Source organism: Ursus maritimus, unplaced genomic scaffold (assembly GCF_017311325.1).
Source record: "Ursus maritimus isolate PB19 unplaced genomic scaffold, ASM1731132v1 scaffold_29, whole genome shotgun sequence".
NCBI classification, from domain to species: Eukaryota; Metazoa; Chordata; class Mammalia; order Carnivora; family Ursidae; genus Ursus; species Ursus maritimus.
The window spans coordinates 271715-292261 of NW_024425452.1; the positions used below are offsets into that span (position 1 = coordinate 271715).

General features: G+C 48.8%; 1 protein-coding gene across 1 annotated transcript in view; it reads right to left on the reverse strand.

The window, feature by feature from the left end:
• The window catches only part of LRFN2 (leucine rich repeat and fibronectin type III domain containing 2), a 39620-nt gene extending 23295 nt beyond the window's left edge, over positions 1–16325 (reverse strand). Inside the window, exon 1 of the mRNA XM_040643441.1 lies at positions 14830–16325. Coding sequence (XP_040499375.1) covers positions 14830–16229 — 1400 coding nt within the window. The 5' untranslated portion in view covers positions 16230–16325. The remainder of the gene's footprint in view (positions 1–14829) is intronic.
• Positions 16326–20547: the final 4222 nt, after the last annotated feature.

Sequence of the window (20547 nt, forward strand, 5' to 3'; positions counted from 1 at the left end):
AATTATTTTTCTTCCAAATACACACATAAATTTTTTTGTCCATCTCTCTCATAAGAATGTAAGGACTTTGCCTATCTTGTTCTAACCCTAAGGTCTTGAGAGTCTACCCCCAAACAGATTGAGCTACCCTAAAATCTAGCTACTGCAAGTCAAAATGTGGTTTGTGCCTAGACCACCCAGTTCCAAATCCAGAGTTTTCTCCATCACTAGTCATTCCCTCCTTTAGAACTTGACCTGGCTCCCCACTGTCAACAGGAGGAAGCCTGACTTTCAGGACAGGGCAGAGTGCTGGCTACAGGTTCCAGCTCCCCCGCCTCCAAGCTGTGGGGGCTTCGTAAATCACATCACCCGCAATGGCTCAGAGTCCTGGTCTGTCAAAAGGCAATACCACACCTACAGGGTTCATGTACCAATAAAGAGAGCACACAGAATGCGTTTAGAACAGTTCCTGGAGGGAAGTAAAGACTCAGTAAATACAGCTGTATTGTGTGACATTCAAGGACACCAACATGCTGACCTCTTTAAACAAACCTATTATTTTCCTAGACCAGAGCTTCTTGAAATGTGGTTCCCAAAGTAATAGTATTGGCATCCCCGGGAGATTGTATTAGAACAGCAGATTGTCAGACTCTGCTCCGGACCAACTGAGTCAGGAACTCAGTAGGTCCTGCATCTGTGTGCTAACAAGTATGCCAGACGACATGCTCACGTTTGAGAACCTGTCCTAGAGACAGCTCCTGCGTTAGGTAGGCCACGTGTGCTAGATTGAGTTGTTGGTCCTGTTTCTTCACTTTCCTATAAGAAATGATACCTCCCCAGCCTTGCCGTGGCCTGATGGTGGGCGAAGTGCATGCCTTGTCCCCCCCACCCCCCGACTTCGGGCTTGGCCATGTAACTTGCTTTGGCCAATGGGATTTAGTACATGTGATGCCACCACACACTTGGGATTTGGTTCTTCTATTGGGCTTGCCCTCCTGCATTTCTGCTTTCACCAGGAGAACATACTCTAAACAGCCATTGTCCCTAGGTGGGATCCAGAATGAAATATGTAGGGAGGACCTAAGCCACAGCCCAGCCCAACCCAGCTCAGGTCAGCCAAGACCAGTTGAACTCCAACAAACCTGCAGACCCATGAATAAGAAAATGAAATGTTAGTGGTTGTAAGCCACCTAGATTTTGAGTTTGTTTGTCATGCGGCATTCCTGTGGCAACAGCTGACTAATACACCAGCAGCCCTTATAGGTCCTTGACCAGGACCAATCACTCTTGCCTCTGCCTCTGTCTTTACTGGTTCCACCTAAAGCAGCTATACCTTCCCCTCTTCCCTCCAAATCTCACCTATTCCCCAGGATACACCTTACACTCCACTCCACCTGTTCCCAGAAGCCCCACCCCCCTGAACACACCCCACCCAGGCATGTGGATTCACTTGAGTTAGCTGATGAAAAAGCTTAACTGGATAAAGTTCACCAAGCAATTCATTTAGAGTTTAACCTTCTAGGTGGCTAATGACTACACTGAAAAGCCGCTTAACTTAGTACCATCACTAACTAATTACCATGTTACAAGGTTAAGTGTTTAATAGTTCCCCCGATGTTTAATTTCCAAACACTTCTCTCCTTTAGGATGCAATAGAAGTCAGTTCCCACATCTGGATCAGTACTTCTACCCACAGCATCAGCCCCGCAGCCACAGAAGGAGTCGGAGCCCATCTCTGGAGCCCACCCCAGCTAGAAATAGCTCCCCTTCGTAAACAGTTAATGAGCTGTTCGTCCATATTGCATGTCTCCATGGCCCTGCCTTCCCTGGACTGGCACATTGCAGTTTGTGGTTTGTGTGCTTCTGCCCCCCTCCCCCCCACCACCTCAGCAACTTTGAAGATGATGGGCATTAATTTGACTTCATGTCCTCAACCCTTCTGAGCCCCACAGGGTGCCCACTCCCATCACGTACGCACATGGCAGACCATAGCCCTAATTGGCAAGAACTAAGACATCCCTCTTTGCTTCTCTCTGTCTCACTGTCTCCAGAGATGAGAAAAGAGCACTCAGAGAGAGGCAGAAAAACAGCCTGGATCATCTTCTTTCCCAGGCTGGCCTCAGCTACATGTTGGCTACTGGTTTCTGGGATTGTGTGGACAGGTGCCAAGAAGCGTTAATGACAGCGAAGCTTTCGCCCATACAGCCCTGCGGTGGTTGCACGCCTCCCCGTCATCCTCTCTCCCTCCCAGCTTCCCGGCAGAGCCCTGATTTTATCTGGGGTGGCAATGTGCCTAACAAACGACTACCTTTCTCAGCCTCTGGCAGAGTCATTGGGTGGGACTTCTGGGGGCTAACCACCCAGGAGGCGGTGCCTGATGACGTTTCAGCCCCCCAGAAGTCTCCCTTGGAGACAAGGATTCGGATACCAGTCGTTTATCTGGGAGGTGGGCCCAGGACAGTCCGGTTACGAGATGGGGAAGGAAGTCCTTGTGGGGTAGGTGGAGGGTGGTCCACTGAGCAAGGTACCACTGTAGGCAATTGGGGCTCAATCCTCCTGGGACCCTCTTGGAGGCAGCACAGAACATGCCTCAGTTGTCTTCCTCCCCCTTCCTCCAAGGAAGAGGAAGCTGGGGTATGAATCCTTCACTCCCCGTGTCAGAGGCTGGGGCGGCTCCTGGGGATGGCAGCCCGCCCCCTGCACTTCAGCCTGTGCTGCCGGAGGAGAGTTCCCAGGCAGAAGTGTCAGCGAGCACAGAAGACATGAGCCACGTGTTAAGGATTATGCCACTGACCTTCAGAAGGAGCCTCAGTCCTTGAAGGCCATGGAACTCCCATACCAGCCTTGAACTACCTCCTGCTGGGATTCTGTTACGTGACAGCAAAAAAAAAAAAAAAAAAAAAAACCCTCCAAATTTGATTAATGCACTGTAGTCCGATCTCTGCCATTAGAAGCACTTGGCGCTTTATGAAGATGCTCTTCGTTCACGCCTGACATCTTCCATTTCGCTACCACCTAGTAAGGTAGGCAGCACCTTTATTATTCCCATTCTGCAGATGGGAACCCTGAGGCTCCGAGCAGGAAAGGCAAGAGCTCATGTCTGGGGCCCCTGAGTCCTACCTGGTATTCATCTCTCAGGCTCAAACTAGCGGGCGAGAACAAATGACTCCAGCAACTGAAGTGTGCAAGGGGCTTTACTTTCCCGCACGTACTTTATCATGTGGGAGATAACCCCATTCTAAGGAATTTTTATTTCAATGTGAAGGAGGAAGCAAAGTCTCCAAGAGGTGAGATGAGCAGGTCTTCTTGTTTCTCCCCTTACCGGAAGTTCAGAGACCAGCCCCCAGCCGTGGGATGCATAGCGGCTCTGCCTACCAGTGCTGCCCACACATCTGATTTCACGGGCATGTGGCATGACGCTGAATTCACGTCAGAGTCACCGGGCGAGCTTTAAAAACACTGATGCTTGGGCGCCACCCCAAGCTGACTCAGAATCTCTTGGAGGGAAGATACAACTCCCCAAAAGATTCCAGCAGGCAACCAGGATCGGGGAACAATGGGGAGGTGGGAACCTGGGGCTTGGGGTCACATCTTCCGCACCTCTGGTTCTTCCTGAAAGGAGCTGGCTGCTGTGAACCCACCTGGGCAAGTTGTCAGATGAGGGTTTGGTGGCATTATGATGACCGTCACCACCTGCACTGACCCCCAGCACCATACATTCCTCCCAGCTGCGCCCCTCCCTCTGGGAACCTTCTTTGGTGTTTTCCTGGTGTGAAATAAATGATATCCCTACTTCCATCCATGGACTAAGCAAAGGTATGTAAAATTAACAAGGGGCTGGTTCTCTGGTTCTCCAAGAGCCACATTTCAGAAGCAAGGCAGACCGGATATACACTATAATCCCTTTACTCCTGCTAATTATTTCTATCTTCGGAGATGTCTCCAGCCAGAGCTTTTTGAGAATGAAGAGGGAATGACAAGTAGAGAAATTAGTCACCTCTGAGCAGATGCCCTGAAGGTTTTTGAATCTGAGTGGTGTCATCTTCTTGTGCAGAGCAGGAAAGGAAGGATGAGAAGGTAGTGATATGATTTGAAATGCTCTTGGAAGGCACCCCTGAAAAATGTCTTCCCTATGCACAAGTGTGCTTTGGGTTTGAAATTCCACCATTAGAGATTCACTCCTTTGAGTCTTCCCAATTGAACTGCAAAAATTTCTGAAAGGGTTTACATCTTGTACCTTGATCTCTTAAAACCCTGTTAGATCATTTTCCAAATTTACAGCTCTCTTGGAATACAGCTTTGAAGACTGGAGCCATAAGAGGCAGCTTGAAGAAGAGGGCCAAGAAGAGGGGCAAGAAGGGAAAGCAGGCAGGCTCCTAATAACATTAAGTACTTATATGTATCCAGCACTGCACACTTGACTATGAAAGATGTGTTTTCAAATACTTGATCTCATTCAGTCTGCACCACAATCCCAGGAAATATGCAGAAAGGAATCTCTGTTCCCATTTACAGAGGAGAACATGGAGACTGAGAGTAATGAAATGATTTGTTCATGGTCCCAGGACTAGTACATGGTGGAGGTGGGGCGAAAACTGAGGTTCTGAAAGTGCTAGCTTCCTCCCTATCTTTTCTATATTAATGGGTGTACATTGTGCTGAGCTTTAAAAAACTACATTTCCCAGCCTCCCTTGCAGAAAGGTGTGGTCAATGAGATGTGAGCAGATGTTATTGGCCGGGGCTTATGAGAACTTCCATTTGCCCTCTTGCTCTCTACTTTTCATCTTTCCTGTTGTGTATAGAAGGGAGATGTGATAGCTAGAGCTCCAGCAACCATTTTGCACCTTAAGGACAAAAACTGTGCTGAAGATGGCGGAGCAGAAAGCTAGAAGGAGTTGGCCCCTGGTGGCCATGCTGCCCAGAAAACTAGACCTAAAGTCTCTTCCACTGGACTTCCTTTACATGAGAGACATATAAACACTAATGAGTTTAAGTCTTTGAGTTTTCTCTTCTTCCTAATTGCCACCCTGGACTTCTGACTCCAGACTTATTTTCCTCTGGGATGCCTCTAGCAACTAAGTTACTTCACAATGGCTCACCTGGTACCGCACAGAAATCCTCATATTGCCTTGATTTTCTGCTAGCTGGTCCCAGGAGGCTATTTCTGAGTGGGAACCAAGGTTCTCACTGGCCCTCCTGTACCACTTTCCCTCAACACTACTAGGCCCTAAAAACGTGGGAAGCAACTAAAGCTGAGAGAGACAATCCAACAGACTCCCAGTGACTTACCCCATCCTTCTCAGAAGGAGAAGTTACAGTTGGTGCTCCTTGGCCCAAGTCTATAGCCTTAACCAAAACCCACATGCTGTTAGTGAGATGTGCCCCCACAGCATGGTACTTGGCACTGAACATAGGAGACCACCTTTCCCGTCTGCATTTTTTGGAATCCTGGGAAATCTACTCAATTCATTGGACAATTAGATTCACCATCTATAAAATGAGCCTAATATTTGTCCTGTCCATCCCTACCTTATGGATGTCAGGTTTCAGTAATTTAACAGTGTGAAAGAAATGTAGAATACTACAAAATCCAAGGCAGGCTGATCTTGATTTTGGCTCTGACCAGCAAGCCAACCTGCTGGGGAACTACTTTCCCTGACCCATCCACCCTGGGTTCTTCCTTTACATCTTTTTCTTCCTTCACCTGTGGGAGCTCAATCAACATTTCAGTAGAAGCTGGGGTGTCTGGGGAAGCCTCCCCCTGCATAGACTGAGCTCCCCTTCCCTTTAGGGAACAATTATCCCTACCAGTTTCTCCCCATATCCATAAAGTCTCAGGTTCATTAGTTAATGCCCCTCCATCCCATGGTGGAGATCGCTGTCTTTTCATGGGGAGGAGACAGATCTCCACTTAAGTGTTGACTGGTAAGATCTCGATGGGGTGACGTAAAGGACCTTTATTCTAGAAACTATAAATCACTCTTTTTTTTTTTAAAGATTTTATTTATTTATGTGACAGAGAGACAGCCAGCGAGAGAGGGAACACAGCAGGCGAGTGAGAGAGGAAGAAGCAGGCTCCCAGCGGAGGAGCCCGATGCGGGACTCGATCCCGGAACACCGGGATCACGCCCTGAGCCGAAGGCAGACGCTTTAACGACTGCGCTACCCAGGCGCCCCTATAAATCACTCTTAAAAGACATTGAGGAAGACATAAAAAGATGGAAAGATATTCCATGCTCATGGATCGGAAGAATTAACATAGTTAAAATGTCCATGCTACCCAGAGCAATCTACACTTTCAATGCTATCCCGATCAAAATACCGAGGACATTTTTCAAAGAACTGGAACAAATAGTCCTTAAATTTGTATGGAACCAGAAAAGACCCCGAATCTCCAAGGAACCGTTGAAAAGGAAAAACAAAGCTGGGGGCATCACAATGCTGGATTTCGAGCTGTACTACAAAGCTGTGGTCACAAAGACAGCATGGTACTGGCACAAAAACAGACACATAGACCAATGGAACAGAATAGAGAGCCCAGAAATGGACCCTCAGCTCTTTGGGCAACTAATATTTGATAAAGCAGGAAAAAACATCCAGTGGGAAAAAGACAGTCTCTTCAATAAATGGTGCTGGGAAAATTGGACAGCTACATGCAAAAGAATGAAACTTGACCACTCTCTCACACCATACACAAAAATAAACTCCAAATGGATGAAAGACCTCGATGTGAGACAGGAATCCATCAAAATTCTAGAGGAGAACATAGGCAGCAACCTCTACGACATCGGCCAAAGCAACCTTTTTCATGACACATCCCCAAAGGCAAGAGAAACAAAAGATAAAATGAATTTATGGGACTTCATCAAGATTAAAAGTTTCTGCACAGCCAAGGAAACAGTCAGAAAAACTAAGAGGCAGCCCACGGAATGGGAGAATATATTTGCAAATGACACTACAGATAAAGGACTGGTATCCAAGATCTACAAAGAACTTCTCAAACTCAATACACGAGAAACAAATAAACAAATCAAAAAATGGGCAGAAGATATGAACAGACACTTTTCCAATGAAGACATACAAATGGCTAACAGACACATGAAAAAATGTTCAAAATCATTAGCCATCAAGGAAATTCAAATCAAAACCACACTGAGATACCACCTTACGCCAGTTAGAATGGCAAAAATAGACAAGGTAAGAAACAACAATTGTTGGAGAGGATGTGGAGAAAGGGGATCCCTCCTACATTGTTGGTGGGAATGCAAGTTGGTACAGCCACTCTGGAAAACAGTGTGGAGGTCCCTTAGAAAGTTAAAAATTGAGCTACCCTATGATCCAGCCATTGCACTACTGGGTGTTTACCCCAAAGATACAGACGTAGTGAAGAGAAGGGCCATATGCACCCCAATGTTCATAGCAGCAATGTCCACAATAGCTAAATCGTGGAAGGAGCCGAGATGCCCTTCAACAGATGACTGGATTAAGAAGTTGTGGTCCATATATACAATGGAATATTACTCAGCTATCAGAAAGAACGAGTTCTCAACATTTGCTACAACATGGACGGCACTGGAGGAGATAATGCTAAGTGAAATAAGTCAAGCAGAGAAAGACAACTATCATATGATTTCTCTCATCTATGGAACATAAGAACTAGAATGATCAGTAGGGGAAGAAAAGGATAAAGAAAGGGGGGGTAATCAGAAGGGGGAATGAAACATGAGAGACTATGGACTATGAGAAACAAACTGAGGGCTACAGAGGGGAGGGGGTGGGGGAATGGGATAGGCCGGTGATGGGTAGTAAGGAGGGCACATATTGCATGGTGCACTGGGTGTTATACACAACTAATGAATCATCGAGCCTTACATCGAAAACCGGGGATGTACTGTATGGTGACTAACATAATATAATAAAAAATCATTATAAAAAAAAAAATCTCGATGGGGTGGGACCTGACCGAATTGGCCCTCTTATCCTTTCCCAAGATGGAAGGCCGAGCAACAGTAGAAGATGCCCCCTCCCCAGCACTGCAAAACTCAGTGGGGTGGTCCAGTCTCCCCAGGATGGGGGGATGGTGTAATGTCTGACATTCATGGAAGAAGACAACATGGAAAGGAGGGCCTGCAGATAGAGTGGGAGTGGGGCATGGAATGGCTGTTATCTTCCCCCAACTTCGGGGTCTCTCTTTTCATAATCCATCACTTGCCCTACCTGTGGATGACCACAGCATAGTAAGCAAGAGGAAGGTGAGACTGCATCCTGGGTAATTCCACACTGTGCTTTAGAAGCATGCTTGCTGTTCCCCTGGCCCTCCTGGGGACGGTTCCAACACCACGCCTGGTGACAGATGTTCTTGATGACTCTTCGAGACAAGTGTTTGTGAATGTCACTTGGGCTGATAATGACATGCAGGGCACATAATTCTCCATGTCACACCTGGGATGCGGCTGAGCAGGGACGGGCTGCTGCCTTCTCCAGGGAGGAGAGAGCCTCCCCTTTTTCTGACTCCTCTCCTGCCACCCTTCCTCCTTCCTTGTGACCCCTCCTTGCTCTGACACTGTCCTCATTAATGCTGGCCCCTTCCTGAAAGGGCAGGCTCTGGGGCAGAGGGATGGGAGAGTCGGCCCTCCCCAGTCACATGGGAAACATGCCAGGCCCCTGTGGGGCTCAGCCGAGTGTACTCAGGGAAGACAAATGCCTTGGAGGTCAGCAAGAACCATTAAAATAATTAGGGAGCTAATTATCTGATAAAAGAACAAGACCCTATTTCATAGTCAAATTCAAATCCTGAGTTATCCATGATTTGGGATTACCTATGTCTGCTTCCCCTTCCTGGTATGTGGAATAGAACCCGATGTTTTCAGACACTGCTCACAGCTCTCCAGGGCTTCTGTGGGCCCCGGATGGGCATCACTGATGACCTATCGATGACTTGTGTCCTGTTCCCATTGGGCAATCTGAGCCCCTGCCGAAGTCCCTGTCTGTGACCGCAGGCCCTGGGGCTCAAACCCGTATGAGAAAGGGCACCCTAACCCTGGGAAGTAAGATGCCAGAGTGGCCTCAGCTGGTAAGAGCAGGTGGATTTAGCGAGTGTAATACTGCCTTAACCATGGGATTATAAAGGTCTTGCACAGAAGCAGAGACCATCAGGGCTGGGATCATGTAAGTCAAATGTTTCCATACCTGCTTAAAGTCAGGCTGCCCACTCAGCGTCCCTGGCACGAAGTCACCCAGGTTCTGCTTGAACCCCTCTGGTATGGGCAGCTCACTACTTTGTGGCAGCTCTTACTTATTCTGCTGTTGGACAGCTCTGATGCTCATTCCCGTTCTGTTCGGTTCACCAAATGTCGACCCAGTAGCTGTCGTGAGCCAGGACTTACTAGGAGCTGGGGTTACAGAGATGAGTACACATGGAAAGCATATGCTGGAGAGGAAGAAAGATACAAAACCAAAGTTCACAGCCAGATGGAGAGCAATGAGAGGGGTACGTAAGGCTGTTGTTGCTGGACTTTTTTCTTGTAACGGGCTGATGGCTACTTCCATACACGTGTGCGCACGCATGTGTATGTGTGTGCATGGCGTGTGTGCATGCGTGCATGTGTTTTCTGCTCTTCTACTCCTAAGTTCTTTGAATAATTTAAGGGACATAAGTCTTCTTTTCTGAGTCGCTTCATCTCCAGTGTAACCTTCCTCCATCTCCCATTAGCTTCCAGAATCCCATTCTCATCAGTTGATCTCTGGACACAAGGTACTTGGTAAAAGGACTCTTCAGACCGTGCCATCCTGTGTCAGACATTCCACAGCTCTGCTCTGACCAACTTGAATGATTCAGCAGTTAGAATCGTAATCTCTCATGAGCTAAGCATTTTACTTCTGTTAACACAACCAAAATCCATAGGAGTCTTAGCAGCTCCACCACTTTGTGGCCGTAATGTCCTTGAGATCAACTAAAACTCAGAGCCTGGGCCACACAAAATTCCCGTCAAGCCAGATGTTCCCCACCTTGCGCTTGTTCAATTGAGTCCTTGAACCAAAGGGAAGGGAATACATGTTTTCTGTGTCATTATCCATGACAAGAGGAAAATGGATCAAACAGAACAGAAATGGGAGCAGAAGCTGAGGAGGCACAAGGCAGAAGCTTTCTTGCATGTTCACATCAACGTATCAGTCTGGCTACTTGACCAGTTTCAAGCTCATTTCACCAGTACACATTTCTCCATTTTGTCCCAAACAAAGGGTGAGATTTTGTCAAATGTCCTGTAAAACTGTCATAAGCTCTGTTTATGGTAGTGAGTCACAGCCAATGGAATCTCCTAGGACATTTTCCAAGGGCACTTAGCACCCCAGAGATTCGGATCCACTTCCCTGTGGGGATACTCGGGGGTTGGATCTAACGCAGAATTGTTGTACAAGGAGGGTGCCGGCTGAGAGGTGCTGTCCTCAGGAGTGACAGGAGGCACACCTGTCTGAGCTGCTGGCCCACAGTATTTCCTGAACATAGATCAGCAACTGGGCAGGATTTTCTCCTCATGAACCCATGCTGGGGCCTGGCAATCAGCATACTTTTCTGAGGGCTTACTGCCATCTGTTGCGAAATCCTTTCTAGAATTTGGCAGGGACTCCATGGCCAGCCTAGCATCCTATGCTTTACGCGGTCTATTCTTGGAAAAGCAGAATATCCGCCCTTTTCCCATCTGAGGCACTTCTCTTTCTGTCCGTGCTGCCTCAGGACCAGTCCCACAGCTCGGGAACCCCATCTAGGGTTCCTTTAGTCTTGGAAGCGACCCTGGGGGCCTGGGGACTAGGACCCGTATTCTTCCCTTCCTTCTCCATAGTACAGGTCTTGCCCTTCCTGGATTGCTCGGATCCTGATTCCGTCTCTGCTTCTTACCCCTGTATCACACCTTGGACAAGTGCCTTATACGGAAAGTGGAACAATCATAGTTCTCACCTCCTGGGGATAGTAAAAACTAAATGAGTCGGTCGGCATAAAGCCCTTCACATAATAGCGCCTGGTACAAGGAAGCTCTCAGCACAGATTTGCGCCCTCCCTCCTGGGAGGGTGGGAACAAGTCACAAATGGCCAGGCTGACCTGCTGGCTCCTGGCTAGGCTCATTGCAACTTCCTTCCCAACCAGCAGGCTGTTGTCATGGTTCCTTTCTGCTACGGACAAGGGTTAAAAAGCCCCATTTGGCTGTCTTTAGCTCTCTCCGCACAGCGCACGCTCCTCCTCACCTTCCACTATGGGCCTTTCTTCCCTGTTTTGTACACTTTCCTGCTGAAGTCAGCGCACGTCAGAAGCCACTGTGCAGCCACTAGTGTCTTTTCTGTCTTAAGGGGACAATTCATCTTGGAGAGTGAGTTGAGGGGTGGCAGATGGAGAGGGAGGGAGAGAATCTTAGGCAGGCTCCATGCTAGGGCACTTAACCATTAAGGTGTCCAAACCAAGGAAAATCCAGTTTCCTTCTTGGAGTGCCCTATTTCTCTCGAGCCAGAGTCGCCATCAGGGCGCCGGGTGGCCTGGCCACAGGGGTGAGTCTAGGTGCGGACTCCTGCTTCTTTCTGGCTTTGTGAGGCTGGGACAGCTTTCTAATTCTCTCGGCCCTTTTGACTTCGCACACTGCCCGTAGAGTGTCGGGTCAGACCCAGAGCAAGCAGGCAATGATGGTGACCCGCGATGGCTGTTCCTATCATCTGGTTACAGACTCACTCTGAACTTTTTCTCTACGATTTTGGAACTCTGTCTTGTTACAGACTGACTTGTGTATTTAACTCTGCTGTTCCGTTTCCTCCCCCAAGCATGGCAGACAAGATAATGGTCTTCCTCTCACCTGTTACTATTACTTTTACTAACAATAATGATAAAGATGCATGTACCTCGAACACGAACTGTGTGCTCATACTATTTGGAGAACCTTCTGAGCTCTGTCTCCTCTGGTCCCTGTGACCTCCCTCAGAGGAAGGCTGTCCTTTCTCTGTTTCTTTGTTTGTTTTAAAGCCAAGGTTTCTGATTCTTTCATTAATTTTATGAACTTCGTGTCTCCAGATTCTGAGCCACCGAATGCAAGCAGTTTGAATTCGCATCTTGAGTGAGGTCAGGACCTGAGCCCCAAGCCCTTCTGTGCCCCTGTCTGGACACCAACAGTCTCCCCGCCCCCATCACCCACTGCACTGCCTCCCCTCCTCTCTGTGCCCGTGCGAACCTCAGAGCAGGTAGCATTTCACCTTTACACTTTTTATCAAAGTCAAGACCATATAATAAATTCACAAGTGAACAAATATACTTATTTTCCAAAGGTCAACCTCACAAGTTATCAAAGAAATGCAAATTAAAACAAGTTCCATTTCTCACATATGAAATTGGCAAAGATGGAAGTAATTATATATTCAGTCATTGGCGAAGGTGTGGTCGAAATGGACACTGTCGCCTTTCACTGGTGAGGGGGTCAATGAATATTTACATGCAATGTATAAAGATTATAATTTACTCATTAAACCAGTAATTCATCCCCTAGAAAAAGAAGCTAAGGGAATCACTGAACTTGCCCAGGTGTGTTTAGGTACGATGCCCCAGCAAGGCACTACTTTCAATGTTGAAAATGAGAAACAATCTAAATTTTCAACAACAGAAGACTGGTTACAGAAATTGTGGTACAGAGAAGTGAAAAATATTTGACTACCATGGGAACTAAGCAAGCTGTAAGGTGGCGTGCAAAGAATTAAGAAACACAAACTAGACTGACCATAAATATTGTTTTGAATTGAAATAAAACTGAGAGGCCAAATGCATTTGGTTTACTTTGGTGAGATTACAGGTAATTCTTATTTCTCTCTTTGTCATTTTCTTTCTTTTTTTTCAAGATTCATTTATTTATTGGGGGGAGGGGCCGAGGAAGAAGGAGAAAGAGTCCCAAGCAGACTCCGCCCTGAATGCAGAGCCGGACGCAGGGCTTGATCTCATGACCCTGAGATCATGACCTGAGTCTATATCAAGAGTTGGACACTTAACAAACTGAGCCACCTCTCTTTGTCATTTTCTTTACTTTCCAAACTTTCTACAAAGACTACTACTTTTATAATTAGAAAAATACATACATGTATATTTAGGTTTAATGATAAATCTATAGATCTCTTAATCTGTGTATATATGCATACATTTAAGTTAGGTTCTAATGCTTCTTTCTGCACATCCTGAGAAGCGAAGTTTCCAGACAAACCAAGCATATGTCTGGCCAGGGAAGTACTCTGGTTTCCACCAGTTTCCATGATGCACCCCCTCAGTCTCAGGGACTCCGTTTGGGGAATGAATGCCTTCCTTGCAAGCTCTTCTCCCTCACACATTCGAGTCTAGAGACTTACCAGCTGAGATTGGAGTTGGAAGAACTCTCAATGCTCTTAACTGCTCCTGCACCATGGACCCTTCAGGTGTCTATGAAGCCTCTGGGATCCCTTCTCAGAATAAGCATTTTAAATGCATAAAAGAGGGACACCTTAACAGTTGGTTAAATGCCCGAGCATGGAGCCTGCCTAAGATTCTCTCTCTCCCTCTCCATCCGCCACCCCTCAACTCACTCTCCAGTTCTCTCTCTCTCTGAAAAAATAATAAAACAAAATAAACTAAACACATAAAAGAAAACATAGAGGATTTCCAAAGAAACCAGGCATTCCTTGAGCAGCGAGATTCTAGGCCACGTGCTTCACGTTTACCGCAAATCAAGGCTGGCTGAGATGGGAACTCATCTGGGGTTGGAGCCTGGACCCTGGGCCTGGATCTGTCGCTCCATGAGTTCCTCCCTCTGAATGACAAGGCGATTCTACTGCAGCTTTTTACTCTTAACCTCCTTTTCCTCCAGGTCCAGGAAATGACCCCTTGACCCTCACCATAAATTTACAAGGTCAACATCATTGTCTCTATTTCCAGATAAAGGAGACTGGTGCCCGAGATTTCAGCGTGGGGGGCAGGATGACCCCACTTCTAATATCCAGGCTCCCGTGACCTGCTCTTGCCAATCAAAAGTCATCCAGGGCTTCTGTGGGACCGGCTGTGAACGGGGCAAAGGGACGCTCTCCTCCCTCTAGGGCTACTTGGAGGGAAGAGACTGTGTGGGGGTGAATACAACCAGAAGAGAGTGAACTTAGGGAAGGTAAGAAACTCTGAGAACACAGGATGTCAGTTGGGGGGGGGGTAGCTTTGATCTCGCTGAGCCCGAAGTAACTTCCTGACTTTTATGTTACATGAGCCAACACCCTAGCTCTCCCTTTTCCCTTTTCTTTTCTTCAGCCAGTTTGAATTGGGTTCCATTACCTGCAGTCACACATTTGGCCTAAGTCAGATATGGATTTTCCCCATTTTACAGATGGGGACAAACAGGCAGGCCCGGAGAATTAAATGAGTAGCAAGTGGCAGGGCCCTGGTCCGAATTCTACTCTTCCTGACCTTAAAGCCTTAAGCAGGACAGCATATGCGTCCAGGTGAAGGCCAGAGTCACTTCTCCCAGGAGGAGTGAGATCCTTTGGCCAAGAGGTCTGCTCCTCGTTCTTGTGTGTCCTCCACCTGGGGCTCAAGACAGAAGGTTCAGAGGCTCGTAGCCACGTGCCCACCGCCAGAGCCACGCCCTGGGAGGCCTGGTCCTATGTCCGTGTCTCTTGGGGCTGCCCACAGCGTTCCTTTCTTCCTACACTTCAGCGGGTGTGCTCTCTACGTCCTCTTCCCTGCACGGAGGGCAGAGATCGCCCCACGACTCCCCAGGCACCTCTGGGGAGAAGACGCAGGAGCGGAGCCGTGGGGAGCCCTCCCCGGCCCCTCCCCTGCCCCCGCCAGGCCCCTCCCCAGCCCCGCTCACCTGTAAATCAGTACCTCATCGTCGGAGCAGTTGTACTGCAGCTGGTACATCTTCACGCGGGGTGCCGACTTGCTGACCGACCACTTGACCAGGGCCGAGGTGGTCGTCACGTCGGACACAAGCACAGCGCGTTCCGGGGGGCTTTTGGGAGGCTCGCCCCCCCCACTGCCTCCGCTTCCTCGGCCGGTCTTGCTGGAGCCTGTGATGTCCGAGAGGCGGGACTTGGGGGGAGCGGTGCGGCTGGTGCTGTTGCTGAGGTGTGGCAGCTGGACGACGGAGACCTCCACCATGGCCGTGGCCTCCCCGGCGGCGTTGGCAGCGATGCAGGTGAAGGCGCCGCTGTCCTGAGACGTGGTGATGAGGATGTCCAGGGTGCCGTTGTCGTACACGGCGGTCCTTGAGGAGTTCCCCACCAGGCGGTCATCGGGGGCCACCCAGTGGATGAGGGGGCTGGGGTCCCCAATGGCCTTGCACTTGAGCGTGGCCGCCTGGCCCTCCAGAACCAGCAGCTTGTGCGTGTGCTGGGTGATGAGAGGTGGCTCGCACACAAACTCCTCCTCGCGCACGTGCCAGAAGTAGCGGCCCTTGAGGCCCCCCGGGGAGCCGCAGGTCTCCAGGTCATCGTCCCGCTCGAGCCTCCTCAGCCAGAGCAGCTCACAGTTGCAGTGCAAAGGGTTCCCCCCAAAACTAAAGGACAAGGGTGGAGCAAAGGGCGTGGCAGTCAGGGCGGAGGCCTGGGAGCGGGCAAAGATGGGGTCCGGCGGCAGCTTCTGCAGCCGGTTGGAGGTGAGGTCAAGGCGAGCCAGTTTCTGCAGGTCGGCAAAGGTGCCCTCCGCGATGTGGTCCAGCAGGTTGTGGTCCAGGCTCAGCTGGTGGAGGTTGACCATGCGCCGCACGGAGCCCCAGGGCAGGCCGTGGAGGTTGTTGTAGGAGAGGTCCAGGTCCTCCAGCGTGAGCAGGAAGTCCTCGAAGGCCTCGTCAGCAATGCCCCCCAGCTGGTTATTGTTTACGATGAGATGCTGCAGATTGACCAGGCCCCGCAGGGTGTCCTCCCCAAGGCTGGGCAGCCGGTTGCTGTCCAGGTGCAGGGAGCGGAGGCTCTCGAGGTCCAGGAAGGAGAATGGCTGGATGTGGCTGATGGTGTTCCTCGACAGGGTCAGGTCCACCAGCCCCGTCATGTTGGCGAAGTCCTGGCGGCCGATGTGGATGATGAAGTTGCCGCCCAGACGCAGCTCCACTGTCCGCCGGTCGATGTCAGGGGGCACGAAGAGCAGCCCCTTGGAAGGGCAGAGGGTCCCCAGTGACTCAGACAGGTTCTGGCAGACGCAGTACTTGGGGCAGGCGTCGACCACAGCAAACGCCATGCCAAACGCCAGCAGGCCACCAAGCAGGGTCTCCATGGTCTGGTCCCTCAGGCCGCGGTGCCTGGAAGGGAGGGACACAAGATCAGGGTCAAGAGGCAACTTCCTAATGCCCTCCAGGGCTTCATCTGTCACCCTAACCCCCGCCTTACGGAGCAGCAGAGAATGGCCTGTGCTCTTGTGAGTCCAATCTCTTCCACCAATCAATCCCTCTAATAGAATTCCCCCCTTTTTCCCCTAGCCCTTATCACTTTCGAACAGACTATTTAATTTGCTTATTAACTATGTTTATGGTATACTTCCTATCTCCCCCACTACAATGTCAGCTCCACAATGGAAGGTACTTTTGTCTTTTGTTAATTGCTGTATCCCACATATCTAGCACAGTGCCTGGAACACAGTAGGGGCTCCATAAATGTGCTGAATGAATGCATGGATGATTCCATACCAGTGGTTCATCTAATAATCATCAGATTTGAAAAGTGTGTTCTGGATGTATTTTGAAGCACTTTTATCTTCTTAATTGGTTTCGACTTGGCATGAAATCAAACTGGACCAGCATTCCTTAGGAACAAGGACGTGGACAAGGAGAGAGCTGGCCCCTGGAGAGATGCCAGCGTTATTGGGGAACTGGTTGTAGTAAGTTTCCCCATTGAGAATCTATACAGCGAATGAACCTTTGGGAGTTCGGAAGTGAAGAAGGGGTGAGGCTGGAAGCAAAGGCATGAAGTTCCTCGGAGTACCCTAGTATGTGCTGGGTCCTCTGCCCGGACCTTTATGTACATCATCTCATTTGGGCTCTGGGAGCACCCTTCCCGGGAAGGGCTTCTCCGTGTATACAGAGCCTCCTCTCCTTCAGGTGTTCACTCAGAAGTCACCTTCTCGCTGAGGCCCCGCCCCGACTGTGCCTATCCCTCTTTCCTGCTTTGTGTTTTCTCCTGGGAATTCATCAGGATCGACCTTACTGTATATTTATTTCACCTACTTGTCTTGTTTATTGCTTGTCTTCTGTACTGGCAACAAAGCCCCAAGACGTAGGGACTTGTTTTTATTCACCACTATATACTCAGGGCTTAAGGCACCGCCTGGTACATAATCGGTGCTTTTGCATGAATGAATATCTAGGGAAAGGAGGAATGGACTCTGGCTCAGGTCTTTGTGTCTCCAAATCTTACAGATTTCTCACTATTCCATGTTGTACTAACTGCAGTTCTATTTATGTGGTGCTGAAAACATCAATGGGGTTGGACTTTTGAAAATCCTGCACACCGGTGGTGTAGTGTCACCCAGAGCAGCACGCTGCAAGCAAGGCCTTCTAAGGCCACTGATCTGGGGACACGCTGCCTGCTCTTTCTTGCTCTTGCAAAAGTTCTGCATGCGTGAGCCAGTGCAGAGGGGCTGAGGAATTCTGCCGCAGTCAAGAAAATGGATTAATGTTTAATTCTGCATTGCTTCCCCCTTTTTAAGCTAAAGATATTCCTTTTTGGAAGCAACAACTATTAATATCTGAAGGAAGCAGGGCTCCAGAGCTCCCAGTTTGAGAAGCACAAGTGCAGAAAAAAACAACAGGCTGATTTAAAAGGATATATAGTAAATTTAAAAACCTATTCCAATCAGATATGATTTTATTGTGAAGATATGAATTCCATTATTATGACTCTTTCAGGGTAAATCTCCCTCCCTTTAGGGTCAGAGACTTAATCTGTATTTCATCTGGAGAAAGTGCTGTTTTTGATCAGCCCTGTCCAATAGAAAGATGATTACTAGCCATTAATGTAACTTACAATTTTCTCATGGCCATATAAAAAGAGAAAGAAGTGAAATAAATTTTGATAATATATTTTATTTAAACCACTGTATCCAAAGTATTACTTCACATGTAATCAATACACACAACTATCGATGAGATATTTAACATTCTTTTATTCATAGTAAGTCTTCAAAATCAGGTGTGTGTTTAGTACTGAGAGCACATTTCAAGTGCTCACTGGTCTTATGTGGTTACTGGCTACCATATTGGACTCATTGTTGGAGCAGGTGTTGGCTAACTATACCTAAGGGTCAAATCCAGTCTGCCACCTGTTTTTGGAAATAAAGTTTTATTAGACCATGGCCATGCTCATTCATTTGCATATCGTCTATGGGTATGCGTGTGTGTGTGCACGCGTGTGCTCGCATGCACGTCCTACAATGGCAAAGGTGAGTAGTTGCAGCAGATATAATGTGGCCAGCAAAGCTGAAAATATTTACTGTCTTGCCCTTTACAGAAAAAGTTTGCCAACCTCTGTTGTGGATGATTTTTTTTTGCCTCTTCATCTTCTTCATTATGGTCACCCTCATTGAAAGCCCTTGCCAATGTGCCTAATTCCACACAGTTCTGCTCTGGGCTCCCATGAGCAACCACCCACCCTGCCAGTCCCTGCTCTCACAGACCTGAGGGGTACCAGCCCACCCTGACCCAGATCCCACCAGGAACATCCAACCCAGAGGTGTCTCTGTGTGGAGGTATTCTACCTGTTACTGTCTCTGTGCTCAAATGTGCTCGGGCCTTTTAGGTCCATACTTAGCTGGGGCCCTGATAAAACAAACAGGAAGCTTCTCTATCTGCATTGACCCTCTTCTTATTTTTTTTAGCACAAGGACAAATTTTTGCAAGGGCTGGTCCTGGCCACTACCCTGGTTTATCTCTTACCATGCTCCGTTCCACTGTTCTTCATGTCCCAGCTAGGCTCAACGTCTCTTACTTATAAATGCAATGCTTGATCTTCCTCAAGGACTGCCAACAGGCTCTGGGCTCTTCCTGGCCTCTCTCCCTACCTCCGCTCCTGCCTGGACAAGTTCCGATTCTCTCTCCAGGTCTCAGCTCCAACATCACCTGCTCCGGGAAGCTTCCCCACAACCTGGACCAAATTCAGCTCTGCTGCTATGTGCCCCTTATTCTATACTTGTCCCACAGATTGCTCACCGCACTTTTCATTATACTGCCGTCCTTCCTTACCTACCTGCCTTCCTAGACTGTAAGCGCCAAAAGGCAGGGAATTTAGCCAGCTTGTCCACCCCTCACTGTACCCCCAGGGCCTAACACCACACCTGACTCATAGCCAAGTGCCCAGTAAATATCAATTAAATGAATGAATGAAGGATGAACTAAGCAAAGGGAGTTTCTGGCATTGTTGCTGAGGTTCTGAGGTCTGTATTAACCCTGGTCAGGGTTCATTCGGTTGATCAGCTGAGAAAGCTATCCTTATGGAGAGGCTTGGTCACAGCAGAAAGTTCAGAAACATCTTCTGTCAACCGTCAGCTGCACTTCCCAGCATGACTCACCATGGTCGTAGTCAGGGAATTCCTAATTCTCTGGCTACCGTGTTTGCTCAAGAAGAGGTGAACGGTACGTCCTCTACCCACTGGGAATCCAGGGACAGCCACACCCAAGGATGTCCCTCCCTAGTTAAGTTGGAGGCAGCTGTGTGCATGCATGTGTGCGCGTGCTGAGAGGGGGGGTAGTGTGCTGAAAGCCTAGGGCCCTGAGAGAAAGCCATCCTCCTCTCCAGCTCTCGCTGAAACACTGAAGTTACCCAAGGCTAAGCAGCATGTCCAGCATTTTCATATCACGGCGCACACAGGATGGTGGTGCTTCTCAGATTCCTAGAGCCCAGGGCCAACCTTGCTGGTGGCCGGCATTGGATCTCTGCGGTTCATCCCTCCAGATCCTCCACCCACCCACCCTCTCCGACCCTGCCCTGTGCCCTGCAAAGCTGGCCATCTGGGCTGCATTAGAACACCATGGACAGACTGCCCCATCCAACAGCATCCTCTGGGGTCGTCCTGAGTCCTGTCGCCTGTCCTCTGCTAGAGGGCGGTGGTGGCAGCAAGCAGGGAAGACTTGGACACTCCAGGGTGTGCACCGTGCACAGGGCCCATTGTTTTAAACAGTTCTGTCCTTGGAAATTAGTTTTTAAAAGTTTGTTAAGGATTAACAAGCGTCTAATGAGTTCAAAGCTGGGACATAATAGAGCTGGGTAAATACATTCTAAGTGACCAGCAGGGAAGGTTACCGACAGATAAGTGACTATTGAATCTTAATTAAAGTTGTATTCTGAGAACTGTCACTTCATATATTACTCTCACAGCCAAACAAAACGCAGCTTAAACCCCGGGTTGGGAGGGAGGCAAGGGGAACATGTGGGTGCAAGTAATTAGTGCACGCCCAGAGTGGGGGCCCTCTCCGGAGCAGGGATTTGAGCCGGAAGGAGCAACTAGGTCCCTCTAAGCAAGTCCAGGTGGGGGAGGTGGCGGAGGGGAGCAAGGAGAGGCGGAGATTCGGAGTAGAGGTCTGGTCTGTGAACAAGGAGCGGAT